The sequence below is a fragment of the Raphanus sativus genome, chromosome 6 (assembly GCF_000801105.2).
Source record: "Raphanus sativus cultivar WK10039 chromosome 6, ASM80110v3, whole genome shotgun sequence".
NCBI lineage: Eukaryota > Viridiplantae > Streptophyta > Magnoliopsida > Brassicales > Brassicaceae > Raphanus > Raphanus sativus.
Window position 1 is genome coordinate 33,459,700 of NC_079516.1, and position 14,641 is coordinate 33,474,340.

General features: G+C 33.3%; 4 protein-coding genes across 4 annotated transcripts; 2 read left to right on the forward strand and 2 right to left on the reverse strand.

Moving 5' to 3' along the window:
* The first annotated feature begins 617 nt into the window (after window positions 1-617).
* Window positions 618-1,016, forward strand: LOC108808286 (uncharacterized). Its single transcript, XM_018580458.1, has one exon. It carries the CDS (start codon window positions 618-620, stop codon window positions 1,014-1,016), a length of 399 nt encoding a protein of 132 aa, XP_018435960.1.
* Window positions 1,017-3,596: 2,580 nt separating this feature from the next.
* On the reverse strand, window positions 3,597-4,906 carry LOC108813130 (probable 3-beta-hydroxysteroid-Delta(8),Delta(7)-isomerase). The gene is made up of 4 exons (XM_018585592.2): window positions 4,620-4,906; window positions 4,305-4,445; window positions 4,083-4,191; window positions 3,597-4,009 (listed from the first exon to the last, which is right to left on the reverse strand). Exons 1-4 carry the CDS (start codon window positions 4,762-4,764, stop codon window positions 3,742-3,744), a joined length of 663 nt encoding a protein of 220 aa, XP_018441094.1. The 5' UTR covers window positions 4,765-4,906; the 3' UTR covers window positions 3,597-3,741.
* Window positions 4,907-5,606: 700 nt separating this feature from the next.
* Window positions 5,607-11,207, reverse strand: LOC108806188 (kinesin-like protein KIN-6). Its single transcript, XM_018578234.2, has 18 exons — window positions 10,629-11,207; window positions 10,353-10,543; window positions 10,141-10,267; window positions 9,954-10,048; window positions 9,735-9,870; window positions 9,422-9,487; window positions 9,259-9,321; window positions 9,096-9,146; window positions 8,941-9,023; window positions 8,759-8,861; window positions 8,611-8,656; window positions 8,370-8,512; window positions 8,072-8,278; window positions 7,580-7,998; window positions 7,393-7,483; window positions 7,179-7,309; window positions 7,005-7,086; window positions 5,607-6,935 (listed from the first exon to the last, which is right to left on the reverse strand). Exons 1-18 carry the CDS (start codon window positions 11,133-11,135, stop codon window positions 6,840-6,842), a joined length of 2,637 nt encoding a protein of 878 aa, XP_018433736.1. The 5' UTR covers window positions 11,136-11,207; the 3' UTR covers window positions 5,607-6,839.
* Window positions 11,208-11,345: 138 nt separating this feature from the next.
* On the forward strand, window positions 11,346-12,945 carry LOC108809522 (uncharacterized). Its single transcript, XM_018581661.2, has 6 exons — window positions 11,346-11,475; window positions 11,800-11,927; window positions 12,032-12,072; window positions 12,365-12,433; window positions 12,527-12,583; window positions 12,667-12,945. The coding sequence occupies exons 2-6, from the start codon at window positions 11,810-11,812 to the stop codon at window positions 12,739-12,741; spliced, it is 360 nt and encodes a 119-aa protein (XP_018437163.1). The 5' UTR covers window positions 11,346-11,475; window positions 11,800-11,809; the 3' UTR covers window positions 12,742-12,945.
* The last annotated feature ends 1,696 nt before the right edge of the window (window positions 12,946-14,641 follow it).

Below are 14,641 nucleotides of genomic sequence, written 5' to 3' on the forward strand. Positions count from 1 at the left end.
TTTGGTTCAGTTAGGTTCGGTTCGGATCTTTGCAGATTTGGTTCGAATCTTTACATGTTGATATCAAAATTTGACCGTTTTGGCTATAGACAAAATTGGTAAATAATCCTTATCATACGCTCAATGAATATCACCGTTAGTATATATAAAAATTGTATCTTGATATATTAATTTAGTTATATACAATGACTATTTAAAAATGCAACACACTTGGAACATAGAGTTAGCTTCAATATCTTTTGGAGATCACATAATTGTCATAGATTTTATGGAGAAGTTAAAAATAAAGAGTTTATGATAAATATCCTACATATTAAAGTAATTATTAAATATTTTTTTATAAAATTCCTGCAAAAGCATGAATCATAATGTTAATTTTTTATAAGAAAATAATATTATTGACCAATACAAAAGTGGAATGAAATATTTATCATAAAACTCAATATTTGACAGTTATGTTTCCAATAATTAATTAGAAGCCCTACACCATTTTCTTATAAATTTCATCATATTTCGTTACTTAATTTCATCAAGCAAGAATCAACTTACAACAAATCATATCTAGGATATCTAATCCTTTTCTTTGTCATATTTGAAAAAACACAAGTATATTCATCATGTCCATTAAGAATGTGTACTTTATTCTAGTGAGTATATGCATTGCATCCTCCATTAATGCTCAGTTACCGCAGTTTCCATTTCCGCTTCCATTTCAACCAAGTCCTGACACACCAGGATTTCCGTTTCCGCTTCCATTTCAACCAACTCCCGGTGGTATGCCAGGAATTCCTGATATGAGCAAATGTTGGTCAACATTTATGGATATGCCTGGATGCTTTGCAGAGATCAGACAATCTATTACCACCGGAAAATTTGGTAGTATAGGTCCCGCTTGTTGTAAAGCTTTTTTAGATGCTGAAGCCAACTGCACACACCATCTTCCATTCAACCCGTTTTTCCCTCCTATGGTAAAGGAGCAATGCTCTCGAACTGCTGGTCCTCCAATAACATTGTAGGATTAAGGATTATCTATGTGCTAATTCTTAAGTATTTCATATATTCTAATAATATATATTATTATATTTATAGAATCATACAAGTTAAGTAACATATATTGAAAAATTTGCTAATCTTAAAACATGTCACAATATTTGGTTGATGAATAAATCACTGGTCCTTTTATGATCTTATTTATCACACATTATACATTTCCTAAAGTTGGTTCTTTTTAGCTATCAATACTTGTTTTTTTTATGTCAAATGAGTTTCAAATAGTGATGAATACAAAATTAATAATATTTATGCATATAAACATAGACATCTATACTATTAAAACATAATCTATATTAGGATTCTTCCTTCAGTTTTTTTCAATTATTTACGATGGAATACCATTGCTATATTAATTAGTATTAATAAATAAATATTCTAAAATCTAGCTCAAAAAAGATTTAAACAACATATTTAAATGTCACCAACCTTAAATAAATCATTGATCATATATTTGGCCCTTACTGACCTGATTCGAACAAATCTATAGTTGCTACTATAAGCGAGGATTCCATAACAATATACTAAGTGATTTTCCCGTGTTCATGCACGGATATGAATATTTATAAAGTAAATTTACTGTAATAACTAATTGCTATTTAATTTAAATTTAAAATTAATTTATAATTTGCATGCATAATTTTTATTAATAATACTATATTACTTTAATTAGACATATTGTTTTAGATATATTATATCTTGTCGGTTTTGTTGTTTTTATAGTCAATTTAGTTATCATTTAAGTATATTGGGCTACATCTTTCTATCTGAATTCAACTATAATATTTTTTATTTTAAATATATTAACATTATGATTAATTTTTTATTTTCATTTACGTTGGTTGTTGTCTTAGATATGTAAATATATCCGAGGAAGATTATGTATAATTAAGATTTATATTGCTTAGAATGAAATAAAAACAAACTAAAGTACCTGATTCCAAATTAAATAAATTAATATAATGATAATACTCTACAATATCATGCATAAATAATTTATTTTACAAAAGCACTAAATTGTAGCAGTTGGTTAATATTTTATTTTCATCTGTAAATATGTTTTGAGCATCATATAATTTACATTTACAAAAATAAATTATTATTATTATAAAATTATATATTCTTATTGTAGTTAATAATATGATTTTAGACATAAATTGGATTAGTCGAGTCACTCGTGTTGTGAGTATATTTAATTACATATATTCTTTCAAATTCATACCGAACTATAACTATTTTTATTATAATTAAGTGAAATCAAATTAATTTTATTTATCGTTTAAATGTGCATTTATTTTCATAATATTTATCACTGATTTAAAAAAAAACTTTTAGAAGAAGAAGTGAAGAGCAGTAAAAAGTTACATATATAAGTAACTAATACATTTTGGAAGCTTATCAACACATATTAATCTTTCAAATAATTAAAATATTTTATAAATTATAAATAATTTTATGCTTTAGATTTATTAAATGATAAACTGAAATTTAATTTAAATAATCTTGACAATGAGAATTTAGATTCTCTTTGGTATTTTAATTATGGTTATATTAAGTTCCACAAACATAAAAACATAAAATTTAAAAGCAAATTTAATATTAAAAAAAATTAATAATGATTAAATATAATATATCTACCTAGTTAAAATAAATAGTGTTATGTTATTTTAAAATGTTTTGTAATTATTTGGTCAATAGATGTTTATTCTTAATTTTTTTTTAATATCTCTTAACAATATGCAGTTTTAAAAAATTGTGTGACTATATTTTAGAAATCATATTATATAAACAAATATGATTTATAAAAACAATTTTTCTGTAATTTAAAGATATTATAGTCAAATAAATATATTAAAAATAAATAAAACATTTAAATAATACTAATTAATTATCAACTATTCTTAGTCAATCAAACATATATCCATTTATGTTAGTTAATTATTTTATGTAATCATGTAAGAAAATAGTTAGATATATAAAAAATATTTCAATTACTTTGAAAATTAGAAATTTTGTATTGTTTAAAATTATGTTTTAAAAGAATATATATTTTTCATCTAAGAAAATATAGATATAAAGAAATATTTTATTACTTCAAAAGTGTATTTTATGTTATTTAAAAATATTTCTAAATGGAAATTTTCTGTTTTGTGAACTTTCCTTTTCAATGAAATCATATTATATATACATATATTTTCGTTTTAAAATTTGTTTCTTAAACTTTATAATTTTTTTCTTTTTATTATATATGTTATTTGGAAAATTTTAAAAAGGAAACTAAATAAAAATTCAATAACAATATTTAAATATAATATTTTAATTTATTAAGGGTATCAAGGTAATCAACCATCGTGAGAAGTAACGTGAGCGTGACACATAGGAAACTGACTTCTCAAATAATATTATAGAGATACTGAAAAGGGGTTCTTTTATCTTTTACCATTTCATTCATTGCCATTACTTTGCTCTAAATATAAAATGGTACATTGATATAGAGTTGTCTTCAAGCTTATGTTTCAACCACTTGTTCATTGCTATAACATCAATAAAAATGAAACCAAATTCAATTGCCAAAGGAGAAACAGTCTAATGATGTTCTCAGGTAAAATGAGGAAACAGAAGACAAGCAAGCATCAAAGCCAGAAAGAAGAGATGAAAAAAATAGAATCTTGTAAAGAGTTGTTTTGCATTCTAACGGGTTTTCTTCTTAATCTTAGTCTCCACACCGTTGGCACTTTCACAAATCTTGTTCCAGCAACGGTAAGAAATGAGGAAAGGAATCAAAACCCACCATCCATTAGCGAAAATGTAGTAGGAGTAGTAGTAGAAGGAGTTTGTAGCAAAGTTATCTCCTTCCAAGAAAGCAGTAATGAAATAGACAAGACATCCGTAGAGCTGGCCTAGCGAAATCGCAAGCTGAAGCACGTAGCTGTACGACTTCCCCTTCGCAATAGCATATCTGTTGATTTATGCAACAAAAATTCAATTAGTATGCAGAAAATATTTGAATAGAGAGAAAGAGAGAGACATACACAGCAAGAAGAGAAGCAGGGCCTTCAATAACAGCAGTGATGCCTTCAACAGCTATAACTGCAGAATCTCTCCCCGCGTATCTAGAATCACCTTTGCTGTATTCTTTCCCTATAACACCAAACGTAATGATATATAAGTCATCAGGTCGCAGCTTGTTGTTTCAGTTTTACAGTCTCACTACTCATCAACAAACATACAAATGAATAAGATTTTTGACTTACAAACTTCAGCGAGATAGCAAGAAGTGTTGTCCTTGAAAAAGTCAGGGGAGAAAACGAAATAGCCCTCAAGAACCATGTGAGTGAGACCGGTGAAAGCCCACCAGCACATTAGCAATCTGTCAAGATGCGCTTTCTTCCTCCCTGTCACCATCATCACCAAGAATAAGAAAAATGCAATTATCTAATTAGTGATTCGATTCCAGTCAATTATATCGAAAGTCAAAGGCTTAAACTAGGATCGTCTTTTTCTATTTGTTCACACGATTACTACTCTCAATTAAACAATGCAGAGGAATTGGGAATTGGGAATTTTACCGAGTAGAAACCAGACGAAGGTGACGACAAAGAGAGAGGCACCGAGGTAGACTGCGAGGATAGTTGACATGGACATGGAGATGGGAACGTATCCAGGCAGTTTCAGATCTCTTGGAACGTATGGATGCGCCGCTGCTTCGTCCATCTCTTCTTTTTTTTTTTTTGGGATAGAGAGAGAGAGTTTGAACAAAACAGGTCTTTGTGTCTGAACGACTTAATATATGTGAGACTATAGAGGTAGATCTGATAGGGAGAGAGTAGAGAGTCCCTCTTGAGTCGTCTCCCACTACGTAACTCGTTTTTTGGTTTTGTTCCGCCAAGTGGTTATTTTCTTTTCTTTTTTTGTCAACAAAAATAAGTTTTATTTTTTATTTTTTTATCTTACCTATTTTGTCAGAGATGTGATGCGAGATCTATAGGCACATTAAAACGAAGATAATGTGTTAGGATTAGGACGATCTGGTAGATGGGCACGGATTTGATATTTTTTGGATTTTTTTCCAAATTTATTAATCAATCAAGCTTACCACATTTTTTTGCTTGATTCTGTGTGTTCTCCCCAACCCACGATCTGTTGTTCACTGTCGTCGTCTAATCTTTCTATTGAAGCCCATTAGCACGGTTTAGCGGTCCGGTTTAGGATCCCACATCATATACCTTACTGAGTTCATGTAAATATGTTTCGTTTTACTTTGGGGAAAACAGTTTCAATCCTAGTAACTGAAAACTATATATACAAGCTAGAGTAATAGTGGTTTAAGAAATAAATTAAAAGACGAGACGTTCTTTTTTCCATGTTAACTATTTCATCTTGCGGCTCAAAAAGCTTGGACCATTTACAAAATATGTTTAACCAAAACATATTATATAAAGTTTTTGCTTTATACCTTACCATAAGACAAATAAAAGGTACGACAATATGTTGTTGCGACAAAAGTTTTCTTTGTCGGGTTACAAAACAAGAGAGAGAGAGAGAGAAACTTTTTTCTCTCTAGAGTCTCTCCCCCAAATCTCTTGAAACCCTAGCGCCGCCAACATCTGATCTCTGTTCCGGTGGAGGAGATCGACGGCAAGCTAGCTGAGCGGGTCTCCTCCGCCACCCCGGCGTTTCCTTCTTCCCTTCTTTTGCCTTCCTCCACCATCCTTCTCCTCTCCATCTGCTCCGATATGCTTTTTTCCTCTGGTCCTCTCTGGTTCACCGGTGACTAATCAACGGCGAGGCGGGCGTCTGTCAAGCCGCTGGAGGAGAAGCGAGGTGCAGCAAGCTGAAGCGATGGGTGTAGCCAGTAGGGATTCTCTTGCAACAAAGGGTCTTTTCTTAGATCTGGGTCAGATCTAGGGGTCCACGGTTCGTCGGGAATGGAGAGCGTCGCTGCCTCTCCTGGAACCTTCCTTACCGTTCTCCAAACCCTCTGTCGTCGATTTGTTTTCCTCTGGTCAGTGTGAGTTCCTCTTCTCTGTTTCCGGCAGATGCACGGTGTGGGGGCCATCGTGGAGGATTCTCTGTCGCTCGATCTGTCTCTTTGCACTTTGGTTCCGGTGAGCTCCTCCTCTTCGCAGATCGGTAAGGGATCTTGGGCTGTCCCGTAGTTATGCCGCCGTGGCGTCTGGAGTCTCTCACCTTCCGTAGTAGCTCTCGCCTGATTTGTGAGCTATGTCTCACACTGCCCTTAAATCATTTGATTGTCTTTTGGCTGTCCGAAGATGTTAGCTGCCTTTTACGAGTTTTGTCGAGCCTTCCGACTTGGTCTGTGGCCGGTTTCTGCCGTTTCCCTACCGCCTGCGTCCACACCGTGAAGCTCAAGAATCTCTTAAGGTTTGCTGTTGTTGGTACTTCTGGAGTTGGTAGCGTTGTATAGGCTGATGCAGAGCTTGGTCACCTCTTCCGGCTAATGCAGTTGCAGCCTCCCGCCCAAGGGGACTCTGGTTATCAGACTTCTTTGAGGCCTACTCCTTTTGCAGGTTCCAGCTTAAGGCGGCTCAGTCATCTCAACTCTTCAAGTGATCAGTGCAAAGAGACACATCATTAGCCTTAGCATTAATCTAGTTTACTAGATTAGTCCTATTATGTTCTACAAGCTTTTTTAATCTTTTTTTGCGGCTTGTACAACCAAAGTAGCTTCTTGAAGCTTTTTGGATTTCAAGTTTCACCACTTGTAATCTATTTCATTACCAGTTAATGATATTAACATTCTTAGCAAAAAAAAAAAGTTTTCTTTGTCAGAGATGAAGATTGTTTGTGAGGAGACGGAGGAGTGTGACACTCCCTTGGCTTCTCGGTTGTGCCATTGTACTCTTCTTTCCACCTCTTGTCCCCTGCAAATACATTTTAAGAACGTTAACCACATGATACATCGTCAAAGGTGGTAGGGCTGGTTAGTATACCTTTGGCTCGGCCACATCATCCTCGATCTCTAACGTGTTTATTTCTCTTGTTAATAACACTGATGAAGCAGGTTGGAGCCTCCTGTTACAGTGACAAAAAGTTTTTTTTCTACTTGTATAATAAGTAAACATGAAAATAAGAGACAAAAGAAATATTGGCAAAAAGAATAAAACCTTCTTGGTTTCTTCTGTTCTTTCTTCTGTTTTTTCGTTGATGCAGGTTCTGTTTCACGGGCAGGGATTTCAATTTCACGACTCTCAGTTGATTCTGATTTCTCTTGATCACGAGTCTCGGCTAATTTAACCTACACATGAGAAAAACAAAATATAGATTGTTTCACAGAGAAGAGAATTCATAAAGATATGTGAGAGAGGAGAATGACTAAACCTGTGGTTTATCAATCTGCTTATCCTTGATGTCCAAGTCATCCATTTCCTCAGCTAGCACTCTGGATGAGTCTGGCAACAGTCTTCTGAGTCTGCAAAAAAAGACCAAAGAGAATTCAGAATGAGGGGGAGAGAGAGGATTATTAAAACTGCTGAATAAAATGTGCAAATCAGATATCACTAATAACCTTTCTTGTTTCACTGAATCTGAAAATCTGCGGGATACTGCAGATTTTGTTTGAATGTTAGAGAGCCGGTCGTTGATGAGGCTAACTTCAACTTGTTCTGGTGAAGCTGTTGGATCACCTTTCTTGCCACATTCTTGCTCGTCACAGCAGATTGCTTCGCTTCCTAAGCCAGGAACTACAATTTTGTTTGGGACAGGAGACTCATTGCATTCTTCTGCAGTGCCAGTGACTTCTTTTCTTGAATCCATAAGGTTGCAAGGATTATCTTGCTTGCCACATTTTTGCTCGTCACAGGAGATTTCTTCCTTTCCTAAGCCAGGAACTAGTTTTTTGTTTGGTACAGGGGACTCATTGCATTCTTCTGCGGTTACTTCTCTTCTGGACTCGATAAGGTTGAAAGGATCATCATCGAGATTCCTCTGAAAATTTGTAGTCAGCAATAAGTATTTTCGGTAGGTATCAAGAAGAAAATCAAACCGTGTCCAAACTTACATTCGCATGAGCCAAACTTGTGTCAGAATCGAGCTCTTCTTTTGCATGGACAAGTGCACCTACTTCAGGTAGACACGGTTCTGCCAGGTTTGAGTTAGAAAATAGGCAAGAAGACTTGAGACTGATCAACTCTTTCTCTAACCCCTGTGACTTGAGTTGTTCGTTTGCAAGGCTTTCCTTGAGACTGCAAATGTCACCTTCTGCAACCTACGGTAATAAAATAGATTCATAGATATTAAACACAGTTCAACCGTGATATGTCACAATATCAAGGAAAGAAGCAATGAAAGGAAATTACTTTTAATTTCTCGTTGTACTGCTTGAGGACGCTCCACACGGCTTTAGCAAAATTCCGCATGATGATGTGCTCTCTCTCGTTGTTATCCTCCAGCTTTGGAGATAGTTTCTCCGTTTGATCAGCTTTCTTTCCCTCCGAACTCACTGGTGAAGAATCATATTAGACATCCAGGACGCAAAAGGATATAAGCAAGAAACTAAATATGTACAGTCAATATTTGGAAGAATTCTCAAAATCCTACCTTTCTCAGCAATTTCTTTTTTTTCTCCAGCAACAATCTCTGCAATCTACAATGGCAAATGCAACCTTTTTAAGTAAAGTGATTTATGCACAAAAACTTTTTAGTTCTGCACAAGGTAACAACAATGCGTAGAGGAAGCCAGATTTACTTGGGAAGTCTTGGGAGCACTGAGTTTCATTTTCTTGTTTTTCTCAACTCTTGGAAATGTTTTGAGCTGCCTCTTGTTGCAAACTTCCTCAGTGTTATCAAATCTGAATAAATACACCAAACGGAAAAACATCAGCACTTGCTCGAGATGTGGACTTCATCTTTGATGATAACCAACATTACTTGATTTTCATGTACGGAGATGCTTGTTTCAGAAGATAAGAGGTATCAAGATAGTCTTCTTCTCCGGCTTTGACTGTTATAATCTGTAAATTTAAAATATATCAGGGTCTCAAAATAAGGTCTTCATGAAAAAAACCCCACATAAATTGTCATACCAAAGCCATCCTCTTTTTTCCTTCTAGATAATCTCGCAAGTACCTCGTTAACTACATAAAAACCAAAATCAGATTAGTATACGGAATGAACCAAGACTAAATAAATAACTCATAGATCATATCAACTTTCATCAGATAGTATGAATTATAGGGTAGGTGCTACCAGAGAATTTTGATGATGTTTCTGCAGTCCCTTCTTTCGGTTCTTCTGGTACTCCAACAGCGACTGCCAACACATGCAGCGTGATCATGGTTAGTTGAATTGTAGGCGTAAGAAGAATATAAAATAAGGCCATCTTCAGGAAGTCCCAAATCAATGCCCTTACCCGCAAACATTGACCAAAAACCATGGATGTATTGTTGATGAAATTACTCTCAACCAACCTCTCACCCTACAAAACAAATCAAACCAAACAGGCGTACAAGGAACATGTTAGTTTAATTCTTCAGATGAAGACAGTTCACTGTTAACCAGCTCCTACTGTGATGGTAAGAACAAGTACTGGTCAGCATCTTACAGTCAAACTATGAAACAAGTACTTTTAGGTATGACGACATATACTTGTGGCTCTGCATATGAAGCTGGTAAGAGAGTACATACTCCATATACAAAGTGTACAATAAACAAAAAAGTATAACCTGATTGCCAGTTCTTTTCTCCCTTTCTGCTCCCGCCAAGTCGACTATAGTAAGCATAGCATCACTGGACTGCATTTTTGTTTCGTTAGAAACGCCATCGAATGCTGCTCTTATGTTAATGATGCATTGTGAGCGACTGAAAACGTTTCCAAAATTAGTTAGAAACACGAAGACATTTAGTTAAACATTGGTTGAGAAATGGTCCAAAAAAGAAGATACCTTGATTGGCTATTTGAATTTGTTGTAGCTGTAGCACGTTTCAGCATCGCCTGTCCAATCAAGGACTCTGCTTCCTCCAAATTATGGATCGGGACCTACTTACCCACCCACACATGATTGTCAAAAGATTACAACACTCATCCATCATTCTAAAAACTTAAAAACCAAGAAAGAATCAAGGACAGACCTCTTTCAAACCCCTGATGGTTGATTGCTGCACAGACAATTCGGAGCTTCCATCTCCAAGTAAATCATAAGCTTTCTCCCCTTTCCCTCGCTCAGAGCATATCTCAAATATCGACAAGTAAAATGACCTGAAGATAAAGCAAAAAAGATGTTTATGGAAACTGTGTCTATCCCCAAGGCCCAAAGAAACTCATTGTTTAGGGTCTTTTATACCTGAAAGACACAGGAGAAGTCTTGTTGAAAAGTTGACGGAGAGTAAGGGGAACAAGACCAGGATCCTTGGGAGTTCCAAAGACAGTGTGAGTCTTGCCAGAGCCGCTAGGACCCAAGGCAGCCAACATTCCACTCTTCCCATTAATGAAATCCTCCAACAAAGGTTGAACCATCTTACCATACACATCGCTCTACAAACAAACAAACAAACAAAACACTCAGTCAACAAAGCCTAAGATCCATCTTAAGAAAAAGGAATTAACTTTTTGGTCGAACCTGTGAACAGTTGGGAGGGAAAACATGAGAAAAGCCTTCAAAGACCTCAGTCTTGCTTCGTTTAAGCTCTTGCAACGCTTGAGGAGGAGTCAGCGTGACCGAGTAAGAATCGTTGAGAGTGATACAAGCTTCTTCCCTCTTCTTACTCCTACTACTCTCTTTCGCCATGTTGTTGTTGTGCTTCTTCGTAGGGTTTTGAGGCCACACGTTTCTAGGTCTGCTCTTTACCGCCGCCGCCGTCACCTTGTTCGAGATCCTCAAGGGTTTGATTCTCAGGAAGATCTTCAAGCTCTCTGAAACGGAAGACTTGGGCGGTGGTTCGGGTTGAGGGATGTGGATGGAGAGAATCTCGTCGATCGGAAACGAAGGAACGTCGTGAGTGTTCTCGGAGGGAGGTGGTTTAGCTGCGGCGGTGGTGGTGTACGGAGTGGCTCTGGCTTTTCGAGGAGGGTTCCGTCGTACTGTTACGGTGGAGGGACACGGTGGCATTGGACTCAACTCCTCCATCCTTCTCTCTTCCCTCTGGCGGAAAAATGGAGCGTTTTTTTTTCAATTTCAATTTCAATTTTCTAATTTGATCCTATCCCTCTCATTTGCAAAAAAAAAAAAAAAACCCAATATTGAGCTTTTTAAATAAAAGCCCATGGTTATTTAATAATGGGCCTTTGCAATAAAAGCCCATTATACACTTCTACTACCTCTGTTTCAATTTATTTGAAAATTTTTCTTTCTGCGTCTTATTTTATATACACCTCGCCGCCGCCGGGAACCGTGAGCACATCTCTCGCTCATCACCGTTCGAAACCCTAACCTCCTTCGTCTCTCTGCTTATAAACTTTGTGTTTCAGTAAGTTTTATCCACATGTCCTAGTTTTTTCTGTAATTAATTATTATATTTATGTATAACATTATATAAATTGTTCTGCACAATTTTATTTTATATGATTTTCTTAACGGTTTTATTGTGTTTCTGTGGACTCTTGTAAACCATTATCTTTATTTTGAGATTTTTAATTAATTTACACTAGTTCGTGCTTAGAATTGTTCCATCATCCTTCTTCTCCTGTAGATTCCAGTGTTCCTATTTAACTTTTGTTTTTGTAAGCAAACTGAAACATATTGTAGAGATGAGCTTGTTTTTATGTGTTTTCTTTTTTTCTGTGTGAAAAAGGTTGTTTGTAATGGAGAAGTCACGGGAAAGCGGTTTCTTGTTCTGTAATTTGTGTGGGACGATGCTGATCTTGAAGTCAAGCAAGTATGCTGAATGTCCACTATGCAAAACAACTCGTAACGCAAAAGGTATGACAAGAGTTTTTTTTTTTTTGGAAGTTTTAATTAATTTAACTTCTTTGGGTTTTGGTTAATCTTATCTTACTGAGATTTAAAACGTCATTGCTTTTCAGAAATCGTTGACAAGCAAATAGCTTACACAGTTTCTGATGAGGTGTGTTTCTTTCCTTTATTTAGCAATGTGGATTCTTGTCTGGCTAGTTTTGCTAAGTCATGTATTCTTATGTGTGTTGTAAATCAATCGGATTTGGTTTTTATTCAGCAAAGATATTAAGCTTGACTTACTTAGACAGCGAACACGTACAACCCCGTTTTGTCTATGTTATGGCATCATGAGGTGTTTAGACCCGTTTCTTTGGTGTTTTCATTCTCTTTTTTTGGGTAATACATAATCCTAATGCGAAGTTAGTTTATAGCACATCGTGATCTTTGGCATTTTTTTGTAGGATATCAGAAGAGAACTAGGAATCTCTCTGTTTGGTGAAAAAACTCAGGAAGACGCTGAGCTACCAAAGGTTTTATTATATCACAAAACACACAAGCTAAAACGTAATACGTTTTTTTTCTCTGTCTCTGACTTTTGGTTTTGGTGTATTCTCTCTATTCAGATAAAAAAGGCGTGTGAGAAATGCCAGCATCCTGAGCTTGTATACACAACCAGACAGGTAACTCCCAAGATTTTCAAGTTCTTGTCTTCTCTTTCATGTCAAAATAATATATTCATCTTGACTTTTCTAATTTATTGCAGACAAGATCGGCAGACGAAGGACAAACAACATATTATACTTGCCCCAATTGTGGACATAGATTCACTGAAGGCTGAGAATATTACATTCTCCAGTATGAGATTCGATTCACTGGGAATACCAGTTTTGTTTCTTACATTTATGTTACGAACTCAATGTCTATGTCATCATCAAAACTGTGTGTTGATTCTTCACTAATCAATGTCATAATCAAAACCTTGATGTAATTGTTTCTTTTGCATTTATGGAAAACTTCTGTGTGAAAAATTCCCCTATGAACTCATCTCACTATTTATTCATGTACGATTCTATAACTCGATTTGTACTTCGATTTATCAATAAAATCTGTTTAGACTAAAAAAGTAATCTGTTTATTTATTTTTAAGCAGTTTTTCAATCAACAATATTATTAAACAGAAGCATTTTTATCTAACTACAAATAGTTTTTGTTAGACCACCATATTTATTTAATTTTCTATTAATATTATTAAGTATCTTTATGTTTCTATCTTAATTAAATATGTGATTTAAAGTATGATATTTTGTATTATTTCACCTATTCATTTTGGTATTTTGAGTTGTATATATTCTGTTAAATTAATGATGATTTTTTTGATCAGGTTAAAATTTTCTTATTAGTAGGTAGTTCGGTTTATCCTCTTATATTCGTAAATATATTTCATAAAATTTTGTATAATTTGATATATCTTATTTTAGAAAATAGAAGAAAAATAAATAGTAAATCAGATATGTATTAATAAACATAACTTGTAATATATTGAAAAATTATTCACGTATATGAATATATATAAAATAGATATGTCATAATAATTGGTTGATTTAATTGTTCATATTTTGATTGGTTTCAGTATTTGTATTTTGATATATTGGGCTATATCACTTATTAATCATAATATTTTTGGTTATTATTAGACTAAAATAAAATAATTTTGCTAATTAGATTTTTTTCTAGTTTTCCTTAGGTTCATAAATATATTTATGGATAATTTGTATATGTTTTCGATAAAATATATAAGTCTATATTTTGAAAATTGACAGATGTTTCTGTTTTTTATGTTTTTGGACAAATATGAAGAAAAATACAAATAAATTTCGTTTATCTATAATCTATCTCTAATATTCTAGAAATATTTACTTATATTTTAATATGCCATTATAAAAAGGAAATTTAAGTTTTTTCTTGAAAAAAGAAATTTAAGTTAAAGAGAAATTTTAAAGTTTTATTAAAAAGGAAAACAAAATAATTATCAATAATGGTATTTAGGTATAAAACTTTAGTTCATTAAGATTATCTATAAATGTAATTAATGTTTGTAAAAAATGATATTAGATGGATGATTTTATGTTTTTAAATTATTTTCTTATTAATAATTTAATAAAACGTCCATAATAAAATATTATTATCTTATAGAAAAAAATGTCTAAATTATTTTACTCTTTTCAATTTGTTTTGTGAATTTTTGTTTTATATACATAATTAATATTTTTTGGATTACAAAAAAGTAAATATTTTTTAAAAATCTAAGACTTTTATGTTTTTGAGAAAAGGTAATAAAAATTAAACAGGTTTTCATATAAATAAACTTCATTTTAAAATATTAATTTTCTTATCTTTGTGCTTTTGTAAAAAGGAAAATTTAATTAAAAATTTTATTTAAGTTTTATTAAGGAAAAAATAGTTGTTATTAAATGCAATCACATATAATATTTTTATTTCGTTAAGGGTAGCTAACTAATTAACCGTCATGAGAATTAGCGTGTGCGTAACATATAAGAAACTGATTTCTCAAATAATATTATAGAGATATTTAACCAATTATTTTAATATTTTCAAAATAAATTATTTAAAGAGATATTCTTAAATATCTTTTCTAAAAAACTTTAAATATCTTTTTCTAAAATTACATTTTTAATAATATCTTTTAATACATTTTTATTTAAAATGTGAATATTCAT

What these genes read in the sequence shown, in the direction of transcription:
- LOC108806188 (XM_018578234.2), bottom strand. Translation starts at nt 11,135, where the DNA reads ATGGAGGAGTTGAGTCCAATGCCACCGTGTCCCTCCACCGTAACAGTA. An exon ending in AACATCATCAAAATTCTCTG is followed by an intron (nt 9,147 to 9,258) that starts GTAGCACCTACC and finishes GTTTTTATGTAG; the next exon opens with TTAACGAGGTACTTGCGAGA. An exon ending in CAAGTTTGGCTCATGCGAAT is followed by an intron (nt 7,999 to 8,071) that starts GTAAGTTTGGAC and finishes ACAAATTTTCAG; the next exon opens with AGGAATCTCGATGATGATCC.
- LOC108808286 (XM_018580458.1), top strand. Translation starts at nt 618, where the DNA reads ATGTCCATTAAGAATGTGTACTTTATTCTAGTGAGTATATGCATTGCA.
- LOC108813130 (XM_018585592.2), bottom strand. Translation starts at nt 4,764, where the DNA reads ATGGACGAAGCAGCGGCGCATCCATACGTTCCAAGAGATCTGAAACTG. An exon ending in TTGCTATCTCGCTGAAGTTT is followed by an intron (nt 4,192 to 4,304) that starts GTAAGTCAAAAA and finishes TTGGTGTTATAG; the next exon opens with GGAAAGAATACAGCAAAGGT. An exon ending in CCTGCTTCTCTTCTTGCTGT is followed by an intron (nt 4,010 to 4,082) that starts GTATGTCTCTCT and finishes ATAAATCAACAG; the next exon opens with ATATGCTATTGCGAAGGGGA.
- LOC108809522 (XM_018581661.2), top strand. Translation starts at nt 11,810, where the DNA reads ATGGAGAAGTCACGGGAAAGCGGTTTCTTGTTCTGTAATTTGTGTGGG. An exon ending in AACAACTCGTAACGCAAAAG is followed by an intron (nt 11,928 to 12,031) that starts GTATGACAAGAG and finishes ATTGCTTTTCAG; the next exon opens with AAATCGTTGACAAGCAAATA. An exon ending in CTTACACAGTTTCTGATGAG is followed by an intron (nt 12,073 to 12,364) that starts GTGTGTTTCTTT and finishes ATTTTTTTGTAG; the next exon opens with GATATCAGAAGAGAACTAGG.